This window comes from Nicotiana sylvestris, chromosome 2, assembly GCF_000393655.2.
Source record: "Nicotiana sylvestris chromosome 2, ASM39365v2, whole genome shotgun sequence".
NCBI classification, from domain to species: domain Eukaryota; kingdom Viridiplantae; phylum Streptophyta; class Magnoliopsida; order Solanales; family Solanaceae; genus Nicotiana; species Nicotiana sylvestris.
Window position 1 is genome coordinate 175,079,138 of NC_091058.1, and position 16,606 is coordinate 175,095,743.

Consider the following 16,606-nt stretch of genomic DNA (forward strand, 5'->3'; position numbering starts at 1 on the left):
GTCTACTAGAATGCTGAAGTTTGCATGATTGCCTTTGCTACTTCAGGCCCGTATGCTGAAGTTACGCGAAAAAATAGATACGCTTGCAATTTTTTTTGTAAAACGAACACAAATTTAAATGTGACCCAAAAAGCGGGTATAAATGCAAATGGGCCGAAGAATGTAGTGGTTCATTACAGTGGACTTGGGTCATTGGAATAGATAACCTAGTTAAAATCAAGCCCAATCAAAAATTAAGCTATGAGCCCGTTAATTCTTATTCGTCTACGTTGCCACGAAGCAACTCTCCGGTTCAGCAACCATTCCGTATAAAGCTTTTTTTTTGCTCCTCTGCTGAGACACTGTACCGTGAACTCATAATCCAAAACCCTAGGCCTTCTCCTCAGTGCTAACTCCATTTCCCATTTATCAGCATGCCACCAAAAGCAACTAAAGGTAAAGAAGCTCCTGTAGAACGGCCCATTCTCGGCCGTTTCTCATCTCACTTGAAAATTGGAATTGTAAGCTTCTCTTCATTTTTCTCGTTTCCACTTACACATATGTGTGATCTCCATTTATTTCTCCTTTTCAGCTGATATTACTATAATTTCTAGAAAATAGAGTACGAATTCGTATCTATTCTTTCGCTTAGTTAGTGAATTTGATCCACTGACCTTACCAGTAACCTCTCCACATATAAAGTTATTTTTTTTAATTGCTGCAATTACATTCCTAAACCCATAGTTGGAAGAGTTTAAGTTCTCTCTCTCTCTCTATATATATATGCAATTACATTTCTAAACCCATAGTTGGAAGAGTTTAAGTTATATACTTATATACAGAGACTTTAGGCAGATGTACGACTTTTGATGAGGAAATGAGACTAAAGATTGGTTCAGTTTTCATGTGATAGCTGGTTGAGCTTTATGTGGATTTTACGTTTATTTAAATCTGTATAAGTTTGACGTTGAGCTTGTGTATGGACTTTCAGGTAGGATTACCAAATGTGGGGAAGTCTACTCTCTTCAACACACTAACAAAGTTATCCATTCCAGCAGAAAACTTTCCTTTTTGTACCATCGAGCCTAATGAAGCTCGAGTGCACGTTCCTGACGAGCGTTTTGAATGGCTCTGCCAACTCTACAAGCCCAAGAGTGAGGTTTGTGATCCATATTCAACCACTACTACTGGCCAAAAAAGAGTTGCTGTGCCACTTTTTTTTTCTTTCCCTTTATGTTGTGACGATCTATTTGTTACTCAGTTGTTTATTAAATTACTCCATATGAATAAAGTTTTGATTTGCCTTTTGGAGAACTTCGATTTTCTTTGATTCGTAATTTGTCTTTAAAACAGTGTCTCTTATAGTTCATTTTTACTGAATATTTGGACACTATCTAGGTGGCTGCCTTTTTGGAAATTCATGACATAGCTGGACTTGTTCGAGGTGCTCATGCAGGACAAGGATTAGGAAACAGTTTCTTATCCCACATCCGTGCAGTTGATGGCATTTTCCATGTTCTACGTAATATAATTATTCTACATTTTGTCCTTCCATCTATCGAGTTATTTTTCTTGAGTTCTTTGTTTTACTTTGACAAATGTGGTCGGTATTATCTAAGTTATTATGTCTAGTTGTATCTCATGTAATCTAACTGTTGAATATCATCGTAAACATTTATGCTGTTTATCAGGTGCATTTGAAGATCCAGACATTATCCATGTCGATGACACTGTTGATCCTGTAAGAGATTTAGAGATTATAAGTGAGGAACTAAGGCTTAAGGTATGTTGGATGAATTTGTTGTGGCAAGTATTCAATTACTCGAAGCCAGTAAGTTAGCATTTTGTAACGCCGTGGTTGTTTGGGGGATTGTAGATTGCACTTTAATACTTCATTGACAAATATATTTTGTTATTGGAAGTTTCTTTAATCATATCTTTCGGTTGATAAAACTCTACTATGTTCCCAATCATGAATACCTAGGAGTTTACATATTTATCAAAAAAAAAAAAGGAAAGGAAAGGAAAGAATACCTGTGGATACTTCAAGATGGGTTGCATGCAACATGCAGCAAGAAAACTGTCTCATATTGGGGTTGTGGAAGGAAAGCACTTTGATGAAAGAGTGCTCTTTCAATTAAAAAAAGCCACTTGAACAAATTCTCTATTGTTTCTTGACACATGAAGATGGTTAGTAGTCTTCTATCAGGTAAAAATAGGTTTTTACTTTAACACTTGCAAATAATTAAAAAAAGCATTTTTAATGCAAACGGTGGTGCTTTCTGTATGTATGAATGTACAAGGAGCATTCAATTCTCTATGAAATTACATGATTGAGATTCCTGCATGGAATGATGTTGTTTTATCCATTACTGAGGCTTCAGGTCTTTCTGCTGGAAGTTTATTTTTGGAACTAATATGCTGGATTTCCTGTCAGTCTGGCTCTTTAGAAGGAATTTAAAACTAGTGTAAATTGTAAATGCTGGCATCTTCAACTGAATGTGCCTTGTTGCCTAAAAGTGCCATGTTCACTGGGTTGATCTCATGAAATATGTCATCCTTTTGTGTGAACCAGGACATTGAGTTCATGGAGAGGAGGATAGAAGATCTTGAAAAGAGCATGAAGAGGAGCAATGACAAACAATTGAAAATAGAGCATGAATTGTCTCTAAGGGTTTGTGTCTATTGCTCTTCATCCTTTGGCTTTTTTCACTTGCCTAAATGTTTATTCCCATTTCTATATCTGTTTAGACTTTCTTGATCTCTTGGTTGCCGAGATGTTAGGAGGTGGCAATATGAAGTATATCTGTTTTTGTGTAATCGGTTGACATTCTCGAATTTTAAACTAACTAGATGTTTTAGTACCGTTAGATATTTTTATCCTCCAAATAATAGAAATATCTGTCTTACAAATGGGTTCCCTCCTCGTAACATCCTTTGCATGAGAATGGGGACTGATATCGGTAAAGATGATTGATTATCCATCTCAGATAAGATTAGTTGATTGGATGACTTTTCTTAATTAGTGCATGCTCATTTCTGGTGAAATGTCTGGCAGAAATCATAATTGTTTCAGAGAGGTTGGTGTTGGACTTGTCTTCCACTACTTTTCAGCTGCTTGTAGTTGAGTCTAAATTGATTTGAAAAGAAAAAGAACTTTCTCTTGTTTTTTTGTTTTGTTTTTTTCATCTTCACCTGTCTTACTTCGCCGTAGTTCTCCAGGTAATGACTGCAAAAACATGAACACTTTTTCTAGTTTATTTTACAGAGAATTGAATGATTAGAAAGATCTAAATATGGAACTATGATGCTGCTTGTTTTCACAGGTTATGGCATCACTCAAGGAAGGTAAAGATATCCGTCTGGGGGACTGGAAAGCTGCAGATGTTGAATTTTTGAATACTTTCCAGTTGCTTACTGCAAAACCGGTTGTTTACTTGGTGAGTTTAATGTTCCTAACCCTCCCTATTTTGTCTATGGTCCAGATCCTGCAGAACTTATGTTCTGGAAACAGCAATGTGGTTTTTGAATACAACAACAACATACCCAGTATTATCCCACCCAGTAACAACATACCTAGTATGGGGAGGGTAGTGTGTACGCAGACCTTACCCCTACCTTGTGAGGATAGAGAGGCTGTTTCCAATAGACCCTCGGCTCAGGAAAGCATAAGCACCACATTAATGAAAATATAGACAAGGGGCAGTACCAAAAGCCATAACAAAGTAGAGTAAAGACAACAAGATAGTAAGGTGATCAACAATGAAAGAAAACAACGGTTAGTCATAAAACTGTGGTTTTGAATATTTATCCAAAATTATTACACTGCATACACTGGTATTAGAAAGGGCAGATTTGTTCCTTTCTGGGTTTAGTTACAGTTAACTATTCAAAGTTGTTACTGCTATCCCAAAAGATCCATTTTTGCTTAACCAATAAAATAAAAGTTTTTTGAATACAGGTAAGAAATGTTTCTTTGTATAATTTAGAAGGCCGCCTAAAAATTAGAAGCCATATTGAAAGCGAAGGCCCACCTCTACTTGTGGAACAAATCAGATAAATTATTGACGTTAAGAGAACCTTTCTTATGCAATGTATAATTATCTTGAATAAACCTCCTTTTATGACAGAAGAAGAGCCAGATTTCCTGTCTATGTTTTTGTCGCTATTTTATTCTGTACTAGGTTTATTTACTGTATCTCTTCACATCGTTTGCATAGTTTTTCGCAATGCTTTAATGTTTCTTATATTGCCAACAAAGCAGCAACTTGATTAGGATAAAAAGAATAATGAACTGTGCCTACTGATTATGTAACGGATCATTGGCAGGTTAACATGAATGAGAAAGACTATGCAAGGAAAAAGAACAAGTTTCTGCCCAAGATTCATGCTTGGTATGGTCCATCTTTCTTAGCAGTTATCACGATTATATTGCTCCTTACACTGGAAAAGAAAAGCAAAACTTGGAGGGATTTGTGTCAATTTTCTGTTCAGAAGAGAAATCAATATTTGTTTATGACAGAGATTATTTTGAATTCTAGAAAAAGCAGTATACTGCAATATGTAGCACTCTTGTGCTTATATAAGGTTGGGTACATCATTAATCATAAAAAGAACTTGGGTTACATCATCGTTCTTTCTGTGCTCTTGTTCCCTAGAATGTCATCTGCAAAGCAATGATATGTGGGGATAACAAAGATCAGATGCATGGGAGAATGTGCTCACTCATAAAGAAACTATATTATGTCGCACTTCGGCTATTCTGCTAGTCTTTAAATTGTTACTTTGAAGTTGCAGGATATTAAAGAAATCCCTCTTCTCAGTTATGGCTTTAACGCATCATAAATTAAGCGCCTGTGGAGCTTCTTGTTTCTGGTCCCTTATCTTGTCACTCTTAGTGTTAAAACTTAAAATATTAAATTTCTTTGCCTTCATTTCATGAATTCACTTTGTTTTGAAACTAAATCAAGTAAATGAGACGTTTGAACCTGCATTTTGGTCCACATGCATCCATTTTAATTGATGATCTTGATGAGGTCCCGGTGAACTTCTACTCTGGTTATGTGATTACCCTATTGTTTTAAATTTTCATGTTTGCATGGATCTGTTTCCTTATTATGTGGATTATTTCAGTCATATGTTTCAACATTCACTGTTTGTGGCATATTGTGATCATGAATATATTTCAGTGTTTAATTCAGAACTACACCACACCTCAAATGAGTTTTTTTCCTGGAGATGCCCATCATGTCACTTAAATGGTTTTCCTGTATTTTTTATGGTGCTATGTTATGACTTTTTTTTTTTTAATCTTTCACCTAGATATACCTTGTTTATTATTCTAAATATTGTCGAGACTTTGTTAACATAAAAAAAACTATGCTTTCACAAATTTCCAGGGTGCAGGAGCATGGCGGTGAAATAATTATTCCTTTCAGTGCTGCTGTGGAGAGAAACCTTGCTGATATGCCACCAGATGAAGCTTCAAAATACTGTGAAGAGAACAAGTTACAAAGGTTAGGTTGTAGAGATAAGGTCTCTAATAATTAGATACTTTTATTCTATGCATTGCTCTAAAAGAATTTTTGGAGTTTTAAAAGATTTAGCAATTGCTATTGGGGGGGGGGGACCTGTCCTTATTGGTTATTTCTTATTCGTTTTCACTCTCTCCTTCCTCATTACATGATATTTCAATCTTTTACATGACCTGCATTCTTAAGGGCTTAGGTCAGAGTAAGGTGCACGCCTCATGGCTGAACCCAGTGCCTTTCAGGTTTCAGCTTTTTCCTTAATTTGGCTACTACCATTTTAAGAATCGCATTTCACATGCATAAAGAGGTAGTTTGAACAGTATCTCAGCATGCTCTCTCTGGGCAGTTTGGAAAAAAAGGTAGCGATTGTTTTGGATGCAAGTAACCTCCCGTGCACACACTTGCTTTTGTGATAAGGTAAATGACCCCAGTGAACATACGTACATGTAAATGTGTATATTAGCCTTTTGGACTAAAATGAAAAATTTATACAATATAAATAACTTCTTTGAGTCCCTTAATTCTTTTCAGGAACTTTATGAGATCTCATTTGTAATTTTTCTGGATTAATTTGTATTCATGAATGCACTTGCTTAGTGCTTCTCTATGATCAATAACATTTTTATTTATACTTTAAAAAAGAGATTAATTAAATTCATTTTTACGTATTTAACTAGAAAAGGAAAAGTGAGAGTTTATGCAAATAATTTTTGTTGTGTGTAATGTGCAAATTTGTTCTTATAAAAAAAGTGTAATATGCAAATTTGTTGCTATTATAGTAAAAAGCAAGTCAAAGTTGTCACCTAGGACAACCATAGTAGCTGTCTTCTCTCACAATTCTTTCCTCTCTCCCTATTGTACCCATGTTCTAGAAGTGGGTGAAGACCTTAACCAGCATTGTTCATGTTGTTCCAATTCAAACTTGGGGCCTCAGTGGTGGGCATGGTGGGGTCACCAGCCCCTCCTGGATCCATTTGGGGTGCCTTGAGGCCTCCTCTAGAGCCTTCCATGAGACCTTATTCCTCTTGTGCCCCTCGTGTCGATGACGTAACATGCCCTTGTGTGCTCAACTTCCGAAGCTCCGTTGGCATCTATTTGGCCATATTTTCACATGCACAATATGCCAAGACCCTCGTGCTCATATGCAACGCCACTGGGCGTGCATTGCCGTACTGGTGCACTTGGCCTTGGATATGTTCCGTGCCACCCTTATCTGTCACGCCCTGTGCTATTCTTCCTTCTTTTTGGTGGCTAAATTGCTTTGTGTGTGCACCTTCATGGCATCATCCACTTAGCTGAATTAATAGTGTTATCAAAGGCGAGCTTAACGTGCGCTTAAGCCTGAGGCGAGGCTCAAAGCATGTTGAGCGCTTTGCCTCCCTTAGTGGGCGCTTCAGTGTTATCATCAAGGCTTTAATTCATACTTTTCCTTGCCAATGAGCGTAATCCTGAAGAGGCGATACTAAACAATTGATATTTCACTTTATCGTAAATATTTTTCAATTTCTTTATCCATATATTCGGTATTCATGCTTATAGATATTAGTCTTGGATTACACGTATATATTTGTTGTTTTTCTCCATTTGCGCGTTTCTTCATTAAATCCCACGTTTTATTTGCGCATTGCGCTTAAAACCCTAAGACCTTAGAGCTTTTTTGCGCTTTTCACTTTTGATAACACTAGCTGAATACCATCACGCTGGCCATGCCTCTAGCCAATACGTCCCTTGGGCGCCTCATGGTCCTTGTAGCTTATGAGCAATTGCGGCGTTTGTGGCAGGTCGTATCATTGTATAGCTTATGCAGAGTTGGCTTGGTGCCTTTTGGAAGTCTGAGTGATATATATTTACTTATCAAAAGTATTTTGTTACTTTTTCTTGGAGGCTTATAGCTGCCTTATATTTTAGATCCATGGCTGATCGATCCTTATTGTGTTTTTAGATAATTTAAACAGTTAAACTAACAATAGCCCTTGCTAACTCAGATTGGTTAACTTGCAATGCATGCCACTTGTCACAAAGGCCACATTTGATCATTTCATATATTTGACTTTTCTTGGGCACCTTAAGCTTTGAAGTTTTTGAATTTTGTCTTAATTAACACTACCATAGGATAAACATTCAATAGTCAAAGTGGGCAGTATACCCCACCTCTTATCCCTATGTGCTGTGCAGTCCAACATGATCTATCTTAAGCTGTGTTTCATCAGGGAACTAGATGTAGCATGTAAAAGCCGGCTGCTTGTGCTTGGTTACAATTAATCAATATAATTGACGAACGTGATTTTTTTTTTTGAAATAGTAACAGATTTCATTGATATATAATTCTCAGCGCCAAGATAGTGCTGAAAGAAAAGGTCCCTAGTTACAAGACTTCCAAAAAAGAGAAAGATGAACAAAAACAAGCAGAGAAATACAAGTCTTGTGTCATTTACAAGGATTCGATGAGATCAACTAGGGAATCTACATCTTGTACTAAAGCTTCTTTACACCAAAAGTGAAACAATGATATACAGTTCATTTTAATCTTCTGTTCAGGATTTGCCGAGTCTTCAAAACATCTAGAGTTCCTTTCCAGCCAGATAGTCCACCAAATGCATGCTGGAATAAGACTCCACCACTTCTTCTGGCTGGTTCCTGCAGCTAAGTAGTCCCAGCTAGACAGTATGTCCGTAGTCTCTCTAGGCATCACCCAGCTTAAGCTTTTCATACTTATGAAAAGTTGCCACAAACTATTGGTCACCTGACAATGGAGAAATAGATGTTTGTTTCGATGGCCCTTCCACACAGAAAACATTTGGAGCACAGAGGCATTCCTCTCTTCATTAAGCTCTCATGTGTCAGAACAGCCTGTTTGACCACCAGCCAGCAAAACACATTAACTTTAAAAGGGACCTTCAACCTCTAGATGTGCTTCCATATCCAAGCCTCTTGTTGCTGCGAACTTCTGTTTAAAACCTCATATGCAGATTTCACAGTGAAAACTCCTTTGCTATTGTTTTTTCATAACAGTTTGTCCACTTGCTCAGTTGGTCCTTTGAAGTTTTCCAGAAATTTCAGAAGCTCAATTACTCTGGTCACCTCCCAATAGAAGCATCTGTTTGCTGCGCTAAAGAGTATAGATCTGGGAAACTGTCTTTTAGTGGAGTATTCCCTATCCACTCATCCTTACAGAAAATAGTTTTTGCACCATTACCCACCTTTATGCTAGAATTGCTGATTGGATTTTGCCAGAGAAATCTGATAGATCTCCATACACTCACACCGTGAGGGATAGTCACTGTACCTGTGCTCCACTGGCCTTCAGTCCCATATTTTCCACATATCACTTTCCTCCATAGGGCGTGTTCCTCCAAGGGGAATCTCCATAACCATTTCATAAGTAGGCTCTTGTTATGCTGCCTCAAATTTCTGATTCCCAATCCACCATCCTTTTTGCTAGTCGTGAGAGTTTTCCATTTAACTAAATGGTAGCCTCTTTTTTCTTTATTCCCATGCCAAATAAAGTCCCTCCTCAAAGCATCAATCTTTTTCTCAACACTAACAGGTAGTGGAAAAATTGACATCATGTAGGTGGGGAGGGAGTCTAGTACACTGTTGACTAGTGTGACTCTCCCTCCCAAGGATAAGTAACTGTTCTTCCACGTGGATAACTTCTTTTCACACCTTTCTAGAACCCCATTCCATATCTGCTTGGACTTGCTCTTTGCACCTAGTGGTAGCCCCAAATAGGTGGTAGGAAGAGATCCCACTTCACATCCTAGGGAGCCAGCTAGTCTTTGAAGATCTGTGACCTCATTAACAGTGAAAATCAAGGATTTACTCCAGTTCACATGTAAACCTGAGATGGCCTCGTAAACAGTCAAAATTAATCTCAGGTGAGTAACCTGCTCCTCCTTGGCATCACAAAAAATAAGTGAGTCATCAGCATAAAGAAGATGAGTGATTTCCATGACACTACTTGCATTGTTGGGAACCCTGAAGCCCCTAATCCACCCCTCCATGTTCGCTTTCTTGATCATGCAATTCAACCCTTCCATAGCAATAATAAAAAGGAAAGGGGAGAGAGGATCTCCCTGCCTTAGGCCTCTCTGAGATGGAAAAAAGCCTTATGGGGAACCATTGATAAGGATGGAAAATCTGACATTTGAGATACAGAACTGAATCCACCTAATCCATTTGTCGCCAAAACCCAAATATCTGAGGAGCTTTAAAAGGAAACTTCAGTTAATGTGATCGAAGGCCTTTTCAATGTCCAATTTGCACAAGATGCCTGGGCTCTTCTCCTTGATTCTGGAATCCACACATTCATTGGCTATTACTATTAGAGATGCATCCATGATTTGTCTGCCTTTAATAAAGGCCATTTGTTGCTCATCCACCCGTTTATGAATCACCTTCTTCAATCTCTCTGTTAAAACCTTGGATATGATTTTGTAGACACTCCCTATTAGACTTATGGGTCTATAATCCTTCAACTCACCTGCCCCTATCTTCTTAGGAATTAAAGCTAAGTATGTGGCATTAAAGTTTTTTTTCCAAAATACCCATTGGTGTGAAAATTATGGAAGGTGTTCAAGAGGTCCACCTTAATCACATTCCAACAATAGAGAAAGAATCCCATAGTGTACCCATCAGGGCCAGGAGCCTTATCTGTTGCACATGCTCTAAGGCCCTCCAATATTTCCTGCTCATCAAACTCTCTTTGAAGCCACTGCACCTCAGTTCGTTGATCTTGGAGCCGTGTGGATAGTTAAACTCTGGCCTCCATTCCTCTGGTTCTTTGTAGAGCTGCTGGTAAAATGATAGAATCTCAGCCTTGATTGTATTCAAATCCTCCACCTGCGTACCATTGATGTTAAGTTTGTCAATGGTGTTGAACCTCCTATTTGCATTGGCCACCTTATGGAAGAATTTTGTGTTTCTATCCCCTAGTTTCAACCATTGGACTCTGGATTTTTGTCTCCAAGAGATCTCGTTTTTTGCAATTTCTTCCAGTTCCATGGCCAAGCTTGCTTTTAGGGTCAGTTCATCATCACTGAGATCTCTGCTTTCTTGCGCAGCATCAAGCTCAAAAATTCTGTTCAAACATTCTGTTTTCCTTGCTTCTAGATTTACTCCTAGAGATGAGCCCCATTCTCTAAGCTTGCCTTTTAGGAGCTTTAATTTTTTAGCGAGGATGTAATCTGGTCTGTCCTGAGTGGCAAAAGAAGACCACCAGTCTGCCGCCTTTTCTCTGAAACCTTCAACACCCAACCACCAATTTTCAAATTTGAAGTATGATTTGACATTCTCCCAATCCCCAGAGTCGAGGGCAATGGGAGAGTGATCTGATGATACTTTAATTAGAATTGACTGCCTGATGTTTTTGAAATTTTCATCCCACTCTGAAGAGAACAAAATTCTATCAATTCTGGAGGCAATATGAGTGTTGTTTCCCCTGGTCCAAGTGTAAATCCCTCCTAATAATGGAGGGTCAATGAGTTCCATGTCATCAATAAAGCTAGTGAAGTCAGACATAGCTCTAGTGATGGAGTTGCCATTTCTCCTTTCATCCGTGAATCTTGTGATGTTGAAATCTCCGCAAACGACCCAAGGCCCTGTGCAGAGTCCCCTTGAAGCAGCAGCTCCCCACCAAACATTCTTTCTCTCCAATCTACAGTGTGGCCCATAGACTCCTGTCAGATGCCATTTAAAGTTTTGCATCAGAGACTCAAAACTACAGGTAATAGTGTAGCTTCCTATATTGATTACTTCCCCTCTCCAAAGCCTGCTATCCCACATAACTAGGATGCCTCTCCCCCTTCTTCTACTAGCTTCTAGACGTCCAAATTTGATCCACCTGTTGTCCCCAATTTGTTTCACAAACCACTGAATATCCTCTCCAATTTGGTCTCTTGGAAGCAATATATGTCTGCCTTCCATCTCTCTATTAGCATTTTAACTACAGACCTTTTGACCCTTCGGTTCAATCCCCTAACATTCCAAGAAATAATTTTTACCTTCATTGATAACTATTGTTGATGGATTTCCCCCTGTTCCTTGAGCTTGACTCTGGGAAGTTCATATTGAAGACTAGGTTTTGAACTTCCATAATCCCTTTAATCCCTTTTCACTTGCCTTCTCCCGTCAATTTTCATAAAAAGTGATAGAGCTTCTTCCTCACACCCCTGAAAATTCACCCCATAGGACTTGCTCGTCTTCAATATATTTTTGCGAACCCAAAGAGAAGCTTCTGCCTCTGCCTCAAGGAAACAAGTGTCCAGAGGTTCAGGTTCATCCACTGACCAGCTTTCCAGATCATCAGCATCAACTGACTGCATGTTATTTGTGACACATTGAGAGAAGGGAGTAATATCCCCTGGCTTGAATATTACACCGTCTTCTTCTTGTGTATCATGCGATTGAGTTTCCTCGAAGTCATGATTGGACTTAACATTTCATCGTTGTCTTGAAACATCTAATCTGCAGTTGTAATGATCAGTAGTACCTTATTGTATTTCTTGGAATGGAAGCATGTCTAATGAATGCTGCCATTCAGAGATTATTACGGCATTGGACTACTTTGATGGGTTAAAGCCTCTAAATATCTACTTTCTAGAAAGGGAAGAGGATACACGATTCTGCAATTTAAGCTACTTTTACAGTGGCTTTCATTCTGGGTCAATTTGGTAATCCGATGTTATACATTAGGATAATGATACCATTTTATTTGTTAAGCATCAACAGATCTTTCCCATTTACCTTATACTCTGCCAGGAAATTAAGCCTATGTATATATGAAAAGCATAATTTTCGTCACTTTATCCAGCTGACCTTGATTTATCATGCTACAGTTGCCTCCCAAAAATCATAAAGACTGGATTTGCAGCCATTAATCTCATTTATTTCTTCACAGCAGGGCCAGATGAGGTATTTCAAATTCTTCCTCTTTTTCATTCCCTCCCATTTCCTTCTTAACTAGCGTTGAGTTTGATGTTGCATAGGTATCCCCCCCCCCCCCCAAAATCGTAGTTTATATGATGGCATTTAACTGCATGTGGAATTTAAGATGTTAATTTGACATATATATTATATTAGTCATAGTGGAAGCATATTAAAAGTAATGGCTGAAAAGTTAGTTTGGTAGGAAAACATCACATCAAAGTTAAAGGTTGAACTGTTTAGTGATTTGAATTCTGGTAAGCTGTGCAAATTGTATAAAAATGAAATGATGCCAAACAATTTGAGATGTTCCAAAATGGAAAGTGTGTTGTATATAAATTGGCTGGAGGCAATCGTCCTTTCTGCCCATGCTTTTCATGCTTATACTGGATTACTGGTTTTAATACACTGGCCTGCTTCTAAGCTACATAATACTTTGTTTTGTAGTAGGGATTCAATTCTACATTATTATCATGTTATAAGGGGATTTTAAAAAAAGAGAAATCAGGGGAAATGCCCTTCTGCTTGTCTATAACTTGGTCCCCCCCAACCTCCTACATGCACAAAAATAAAAAAAATAAAAAAAAATTGAGCTCACCATTTATCAGGCCTCATAACTGTTTTTTTCCTCTTAATGCAGGTTAAATGCTGGCAAATCCGCAGGCTAATGAAGGCTCCTCAAGCTGCCGGAACAATTCATACAGATTTTGAGAGAGGGTTTATCTGTGCTGAGGTCATTTTGTCCCTTCTTTTTCCTTGTTCTCTACCCTTTTCAGGATTCAGAAAGTTAGATCCTAAACATTTCAGTTTATTCCTTACCTGACTGGATGGTGCAGGTTGTTGTTTTACACCCATAAATAAATTGAATGTTTTAATTAGAAACTCCTGAGCGATTTCCAAACTGCTTTTCCAGGAAAGCTTTTCTTTTGTCAGAAAATGCCTATTCTTGAAAACTTTAATAACATTGAATTGCATATGTAGACTTTTGGGAATCGGACTTGCCCCAAAAAACTGGGGAATTTTGTTAATTGGAGCTGAAATATTTTATTGTGCTGGGCCAGTAATTCTCATTTCGAAAAAGTTATATCCTTTTCATTTATGAGTGCTTTAATATTAAGCTGCGATGTGTCTTTTCTCTTGATACTAATACTAGCCCGTGAAAGTGCTGACTTGGGCATTGGTGTCTTCAGGTGATGAAATTTGATGATCTAAAGGAACTTGGTAGTGAGGCTGCTGTAAAGGTATTCTTATTGAGTTATCATTGGCAATATAATGACACATCCAGTTTCACGAGTGGAATTGCATAAGACTCTATACTGGAAATAATGTGTGCTTTAATTCTGCACAACTTTTTTTCCGGAAACAAAAAATAAGTTGAAGCAAACTTTTAATAAAAGGTTTTTTTTTCATTATCAAAAAAAACTTTTAATAAAAGGTCTCTACGAGAACAAAAATAATGTGAAAGACTAAGAGTTAAACTTAACTCTCACACAAATGGTAGCACGGCCTATATGTCTATATTATTATTTTCTCATATTTGTGTGCTGTATTCAGCACAACTTGTTCTCACAAAACAAAAACAAGCTAAAACAAAATTCTGATGAAATTTCTCCGTAGAATAAAAGTAATGTGAAAAACAGTAGTAAAACTCAACTCCTTAACAAACAATAGCTCTGGTTATACCTATGAGCCTGTTTGGATTGGCTTGTTCTAAGTGTTTTTAAGCCAAAATAGCTTTTAAGCCATTTTGTAGTGTTTGCATAAAGTAAAAAAGTACTTTTAAGCACTTGTTTTTAAGTTAAAATGACAAAAACAAGCCCAAAGCAAAAGGCTAGAATTCCTAACTTATGGCTTAAAAGCTATTTTGACTTAAAAATCACTTAAAACAAGCCCCCATCCAAACGGGCTCTATATCTTCTCTTTTCTTCAGATACGGTTGTGCTTCCAAGTATATATAATATCCAGCCAGACATGTGACCTTTTTATGTCAGGGCAGCTTTTCATCTTGTTAGGTGAATTGGATATAACACTCCTAGCATCCCTATCTTTATCATAATGTGAATTCTTCTCTAAGCTAAACTATATATGTATTACCCAAGTTACTTATCACAAAAAAGGGGGGGGGGGGAGAGGGGTTGGCCTAGCGGTCAATGAAGTGGGTGAAAATCATGATGGGAGAATACAGATTAGGGTTCAAATCCCAGTAAGGTGATTTCTTCCAATCTGCCGAAGTCTCGGTGGACAGTGTTGTCCGGTACATGTGCTGGTGGGAGATAGCAAGTGCTAGTTGAGGTGTTTGCAAGTCGGCCCATACTAAATGTTAAGAAAAATGAAATGCGAATATACTTTGTGATGGACTTCATAAATAAAAAGATATTTTGGTATTGGAAAATGCTATACTAGCAAACTGGATGTCAGCATGCTCTTCATAAGCAACAGATGAAATGAGGAGATTACAATTTTTGGCAATATCTCCGTACTAGGAGCTGTAATTGTGCATGTTATTGTTCAATTCTGTAATTAGGATTGGCTTCATGTGTTGTTAAGTTCTCCAATGAACAAGTCTGATAAGCCAAAACCAGCAGTTGGAAGGTTACAGTTTTGTTCCTTCACGTGACTTGAGTTGTGCACAAAGCTGGAATTTCTTTATACATGACATTTCAAATTTGTCTAAGGAATTTGCTCTTCCACAGGCTGCGGGGAAGTACAAGCAGGAGGGCAAGACCTATGTGGTCCAAGATGGAGATATTATATTCTTCAAGTTCAATGTCTCCGGCGGTGGGAAGAAGTGAGGTGCGTTTCTACACGAAACTAATGAAGCTGCATCAACTCATTTGCGAGTTGGAAGATGATATACTTTTGCCTCATGATTATAAGGTCTACTTGGCAGAGAAATTTGTATCTTGTACGGGAGGTTTTATGATATGCTTCATATAGGTGTCGATCTGCATTTATAGCTTGTTGGACATGCAAGTCTTTTTCGTCTTTTGATTTGCATACTATTGCTGTTGCCAAATCCAATTTATAAGTGGTTCTGGCTGGCATTTGCGTATTTGCATTTGTGATGTGGTATTTGAAAAAATGGTCTGGAGAAATGGCGACAAATTTGAATCTCGTTAGTTTTTTGCCTTGGAAGCTAGAATTTTCTAATGTTATTTTATCACTTAGTCTATTATTATTTAGTTATTGTGAAAAGTTTAATACATGATATTAAATAAAAATTTAAGAAAAATAAAATTCTTTTCATATTAACATGTATAAATCATAGAGCATCAAGCAATGTTCCTAAATTATATATAAAAGAGATAAGACTAACATTATAACCAAAATGCCGTGGCCACAATTTATAGGTGTAAAGCTATAAACTAATGATGCTGCAAGGGCGGCCAAAATTTTTACTTGTGGGATTCGAAAACGGGAGTGAAATGTATTTAACGATATAGGAACCCGAAAGTAAAGCTTTCGTCTATGCACTAAATTATAAAGTTATTTACCCTAAATATCTAAAGTTTGTTATTTACCAAAGTTGATTGATTATTTTCTACAAATTATATACATCGTAATTAGCGCAACGTTTTTCTCTCATCTCCCTTTCTCTCTCCTCTTTTCATGTTTTCTGTTGTCTCCCTCCTAATCCCTACTGTCGTCAGAAAACAGTCAATTATAGCTCTGAATCATACCTCAATACCTTTTTTGTATACTTGGCGGCCAAATCAAAATACCCCAGTTGTTTTCTTCGCTAAGCTCTAGTAATTAGATTCAATCGCTTCCAAACTTCGAATTCAACTTCGTGCTAGTGTTTCAAACAAGAATATATGTTACGTAGGTGAGGTTTTGGGATACACAGCCTGTGTAGGGGAACTGATGCTTGTATAACATTTTTCCTATTAAATACCTAACATCAAGGGATCCTTAATTATCAATAATTGTATATATAATTGGTAAATTGTCCATGAATTTGTAATTAAGTTAACACTTCAATAGTAAGTTAAATAAGTTCCTAAATAAATATAGATAAATAAAAATTCCATAAAAATTCTCGATCAACTTAACTATCTACTGAAATATTCTTTATACCAAAAGGATCTAATACCATTTACATTGCATAAATTTTATATTTTTTAAAATGTAGTTTAAAGATATTAAAAGAAAAAGTTCTCAGGACTAAATAG

At 37.3% G+C, this 16,606-nt stretch overlaps 1 protein-coding gene across 1 annotated transcript; it reads left to right on the top strand.

Annotated features, from left to right (window-relative positions):
• The first annotated feature begins 302 nt into the window (after positions 1-302).
• Positions 303-15,553, top strand: LOC104248933 (obg-like ATPase 1). The gene is made up of 12 exons (XM_009805288.2): positions 303-500; positions 971-1,138; positions 1,378-1,501; positions 1,671-1,762; positions 2,555-2,653; positions 3,306-3,419; positions 4,309-4,373; positions 5,379-5,495; positions 12,347-12,422; positions 13,075-13,167; positions 13,625-13,675; positions 15,128-15,553. Exons 1-12 carry the CDS (start codon positions 414-416, stop codon positions 15,224-15,226), a joined length of 1,185 nt encoding a protein of 394 aa, XP_009803590.1. The 5' UTR covers positions 303-413; the 3' UTR covers positions 15,227-15,553.
• The last annotated feature ends 1,053 nt before the right edge of the window (positions 15,554-16,606 follow it).

Coding starts and splice junctions, on each gene's coding strand:
- LOC104248933 (XM_009805288.2), top strand. CDS start 414: ATGCCACCAAAAGCAACTAAAGGTAAAGAAGCTCCTGTAGAACGGCCC. Junction 1,763..2,554: donor GTGAGGAACTAAGGCTTAAG/GTATGTTGGATG, acceptor TGTGTGAACCAG/GACATTGAGTTCATGGAGAG. Junction 4,374..5,378: donor CTGCCCAAGATTCATGCTTG/GTATGGTCCATC, acceptor ACAAATTTCCAG/GGTGCAGGAGCATGGCGGTG.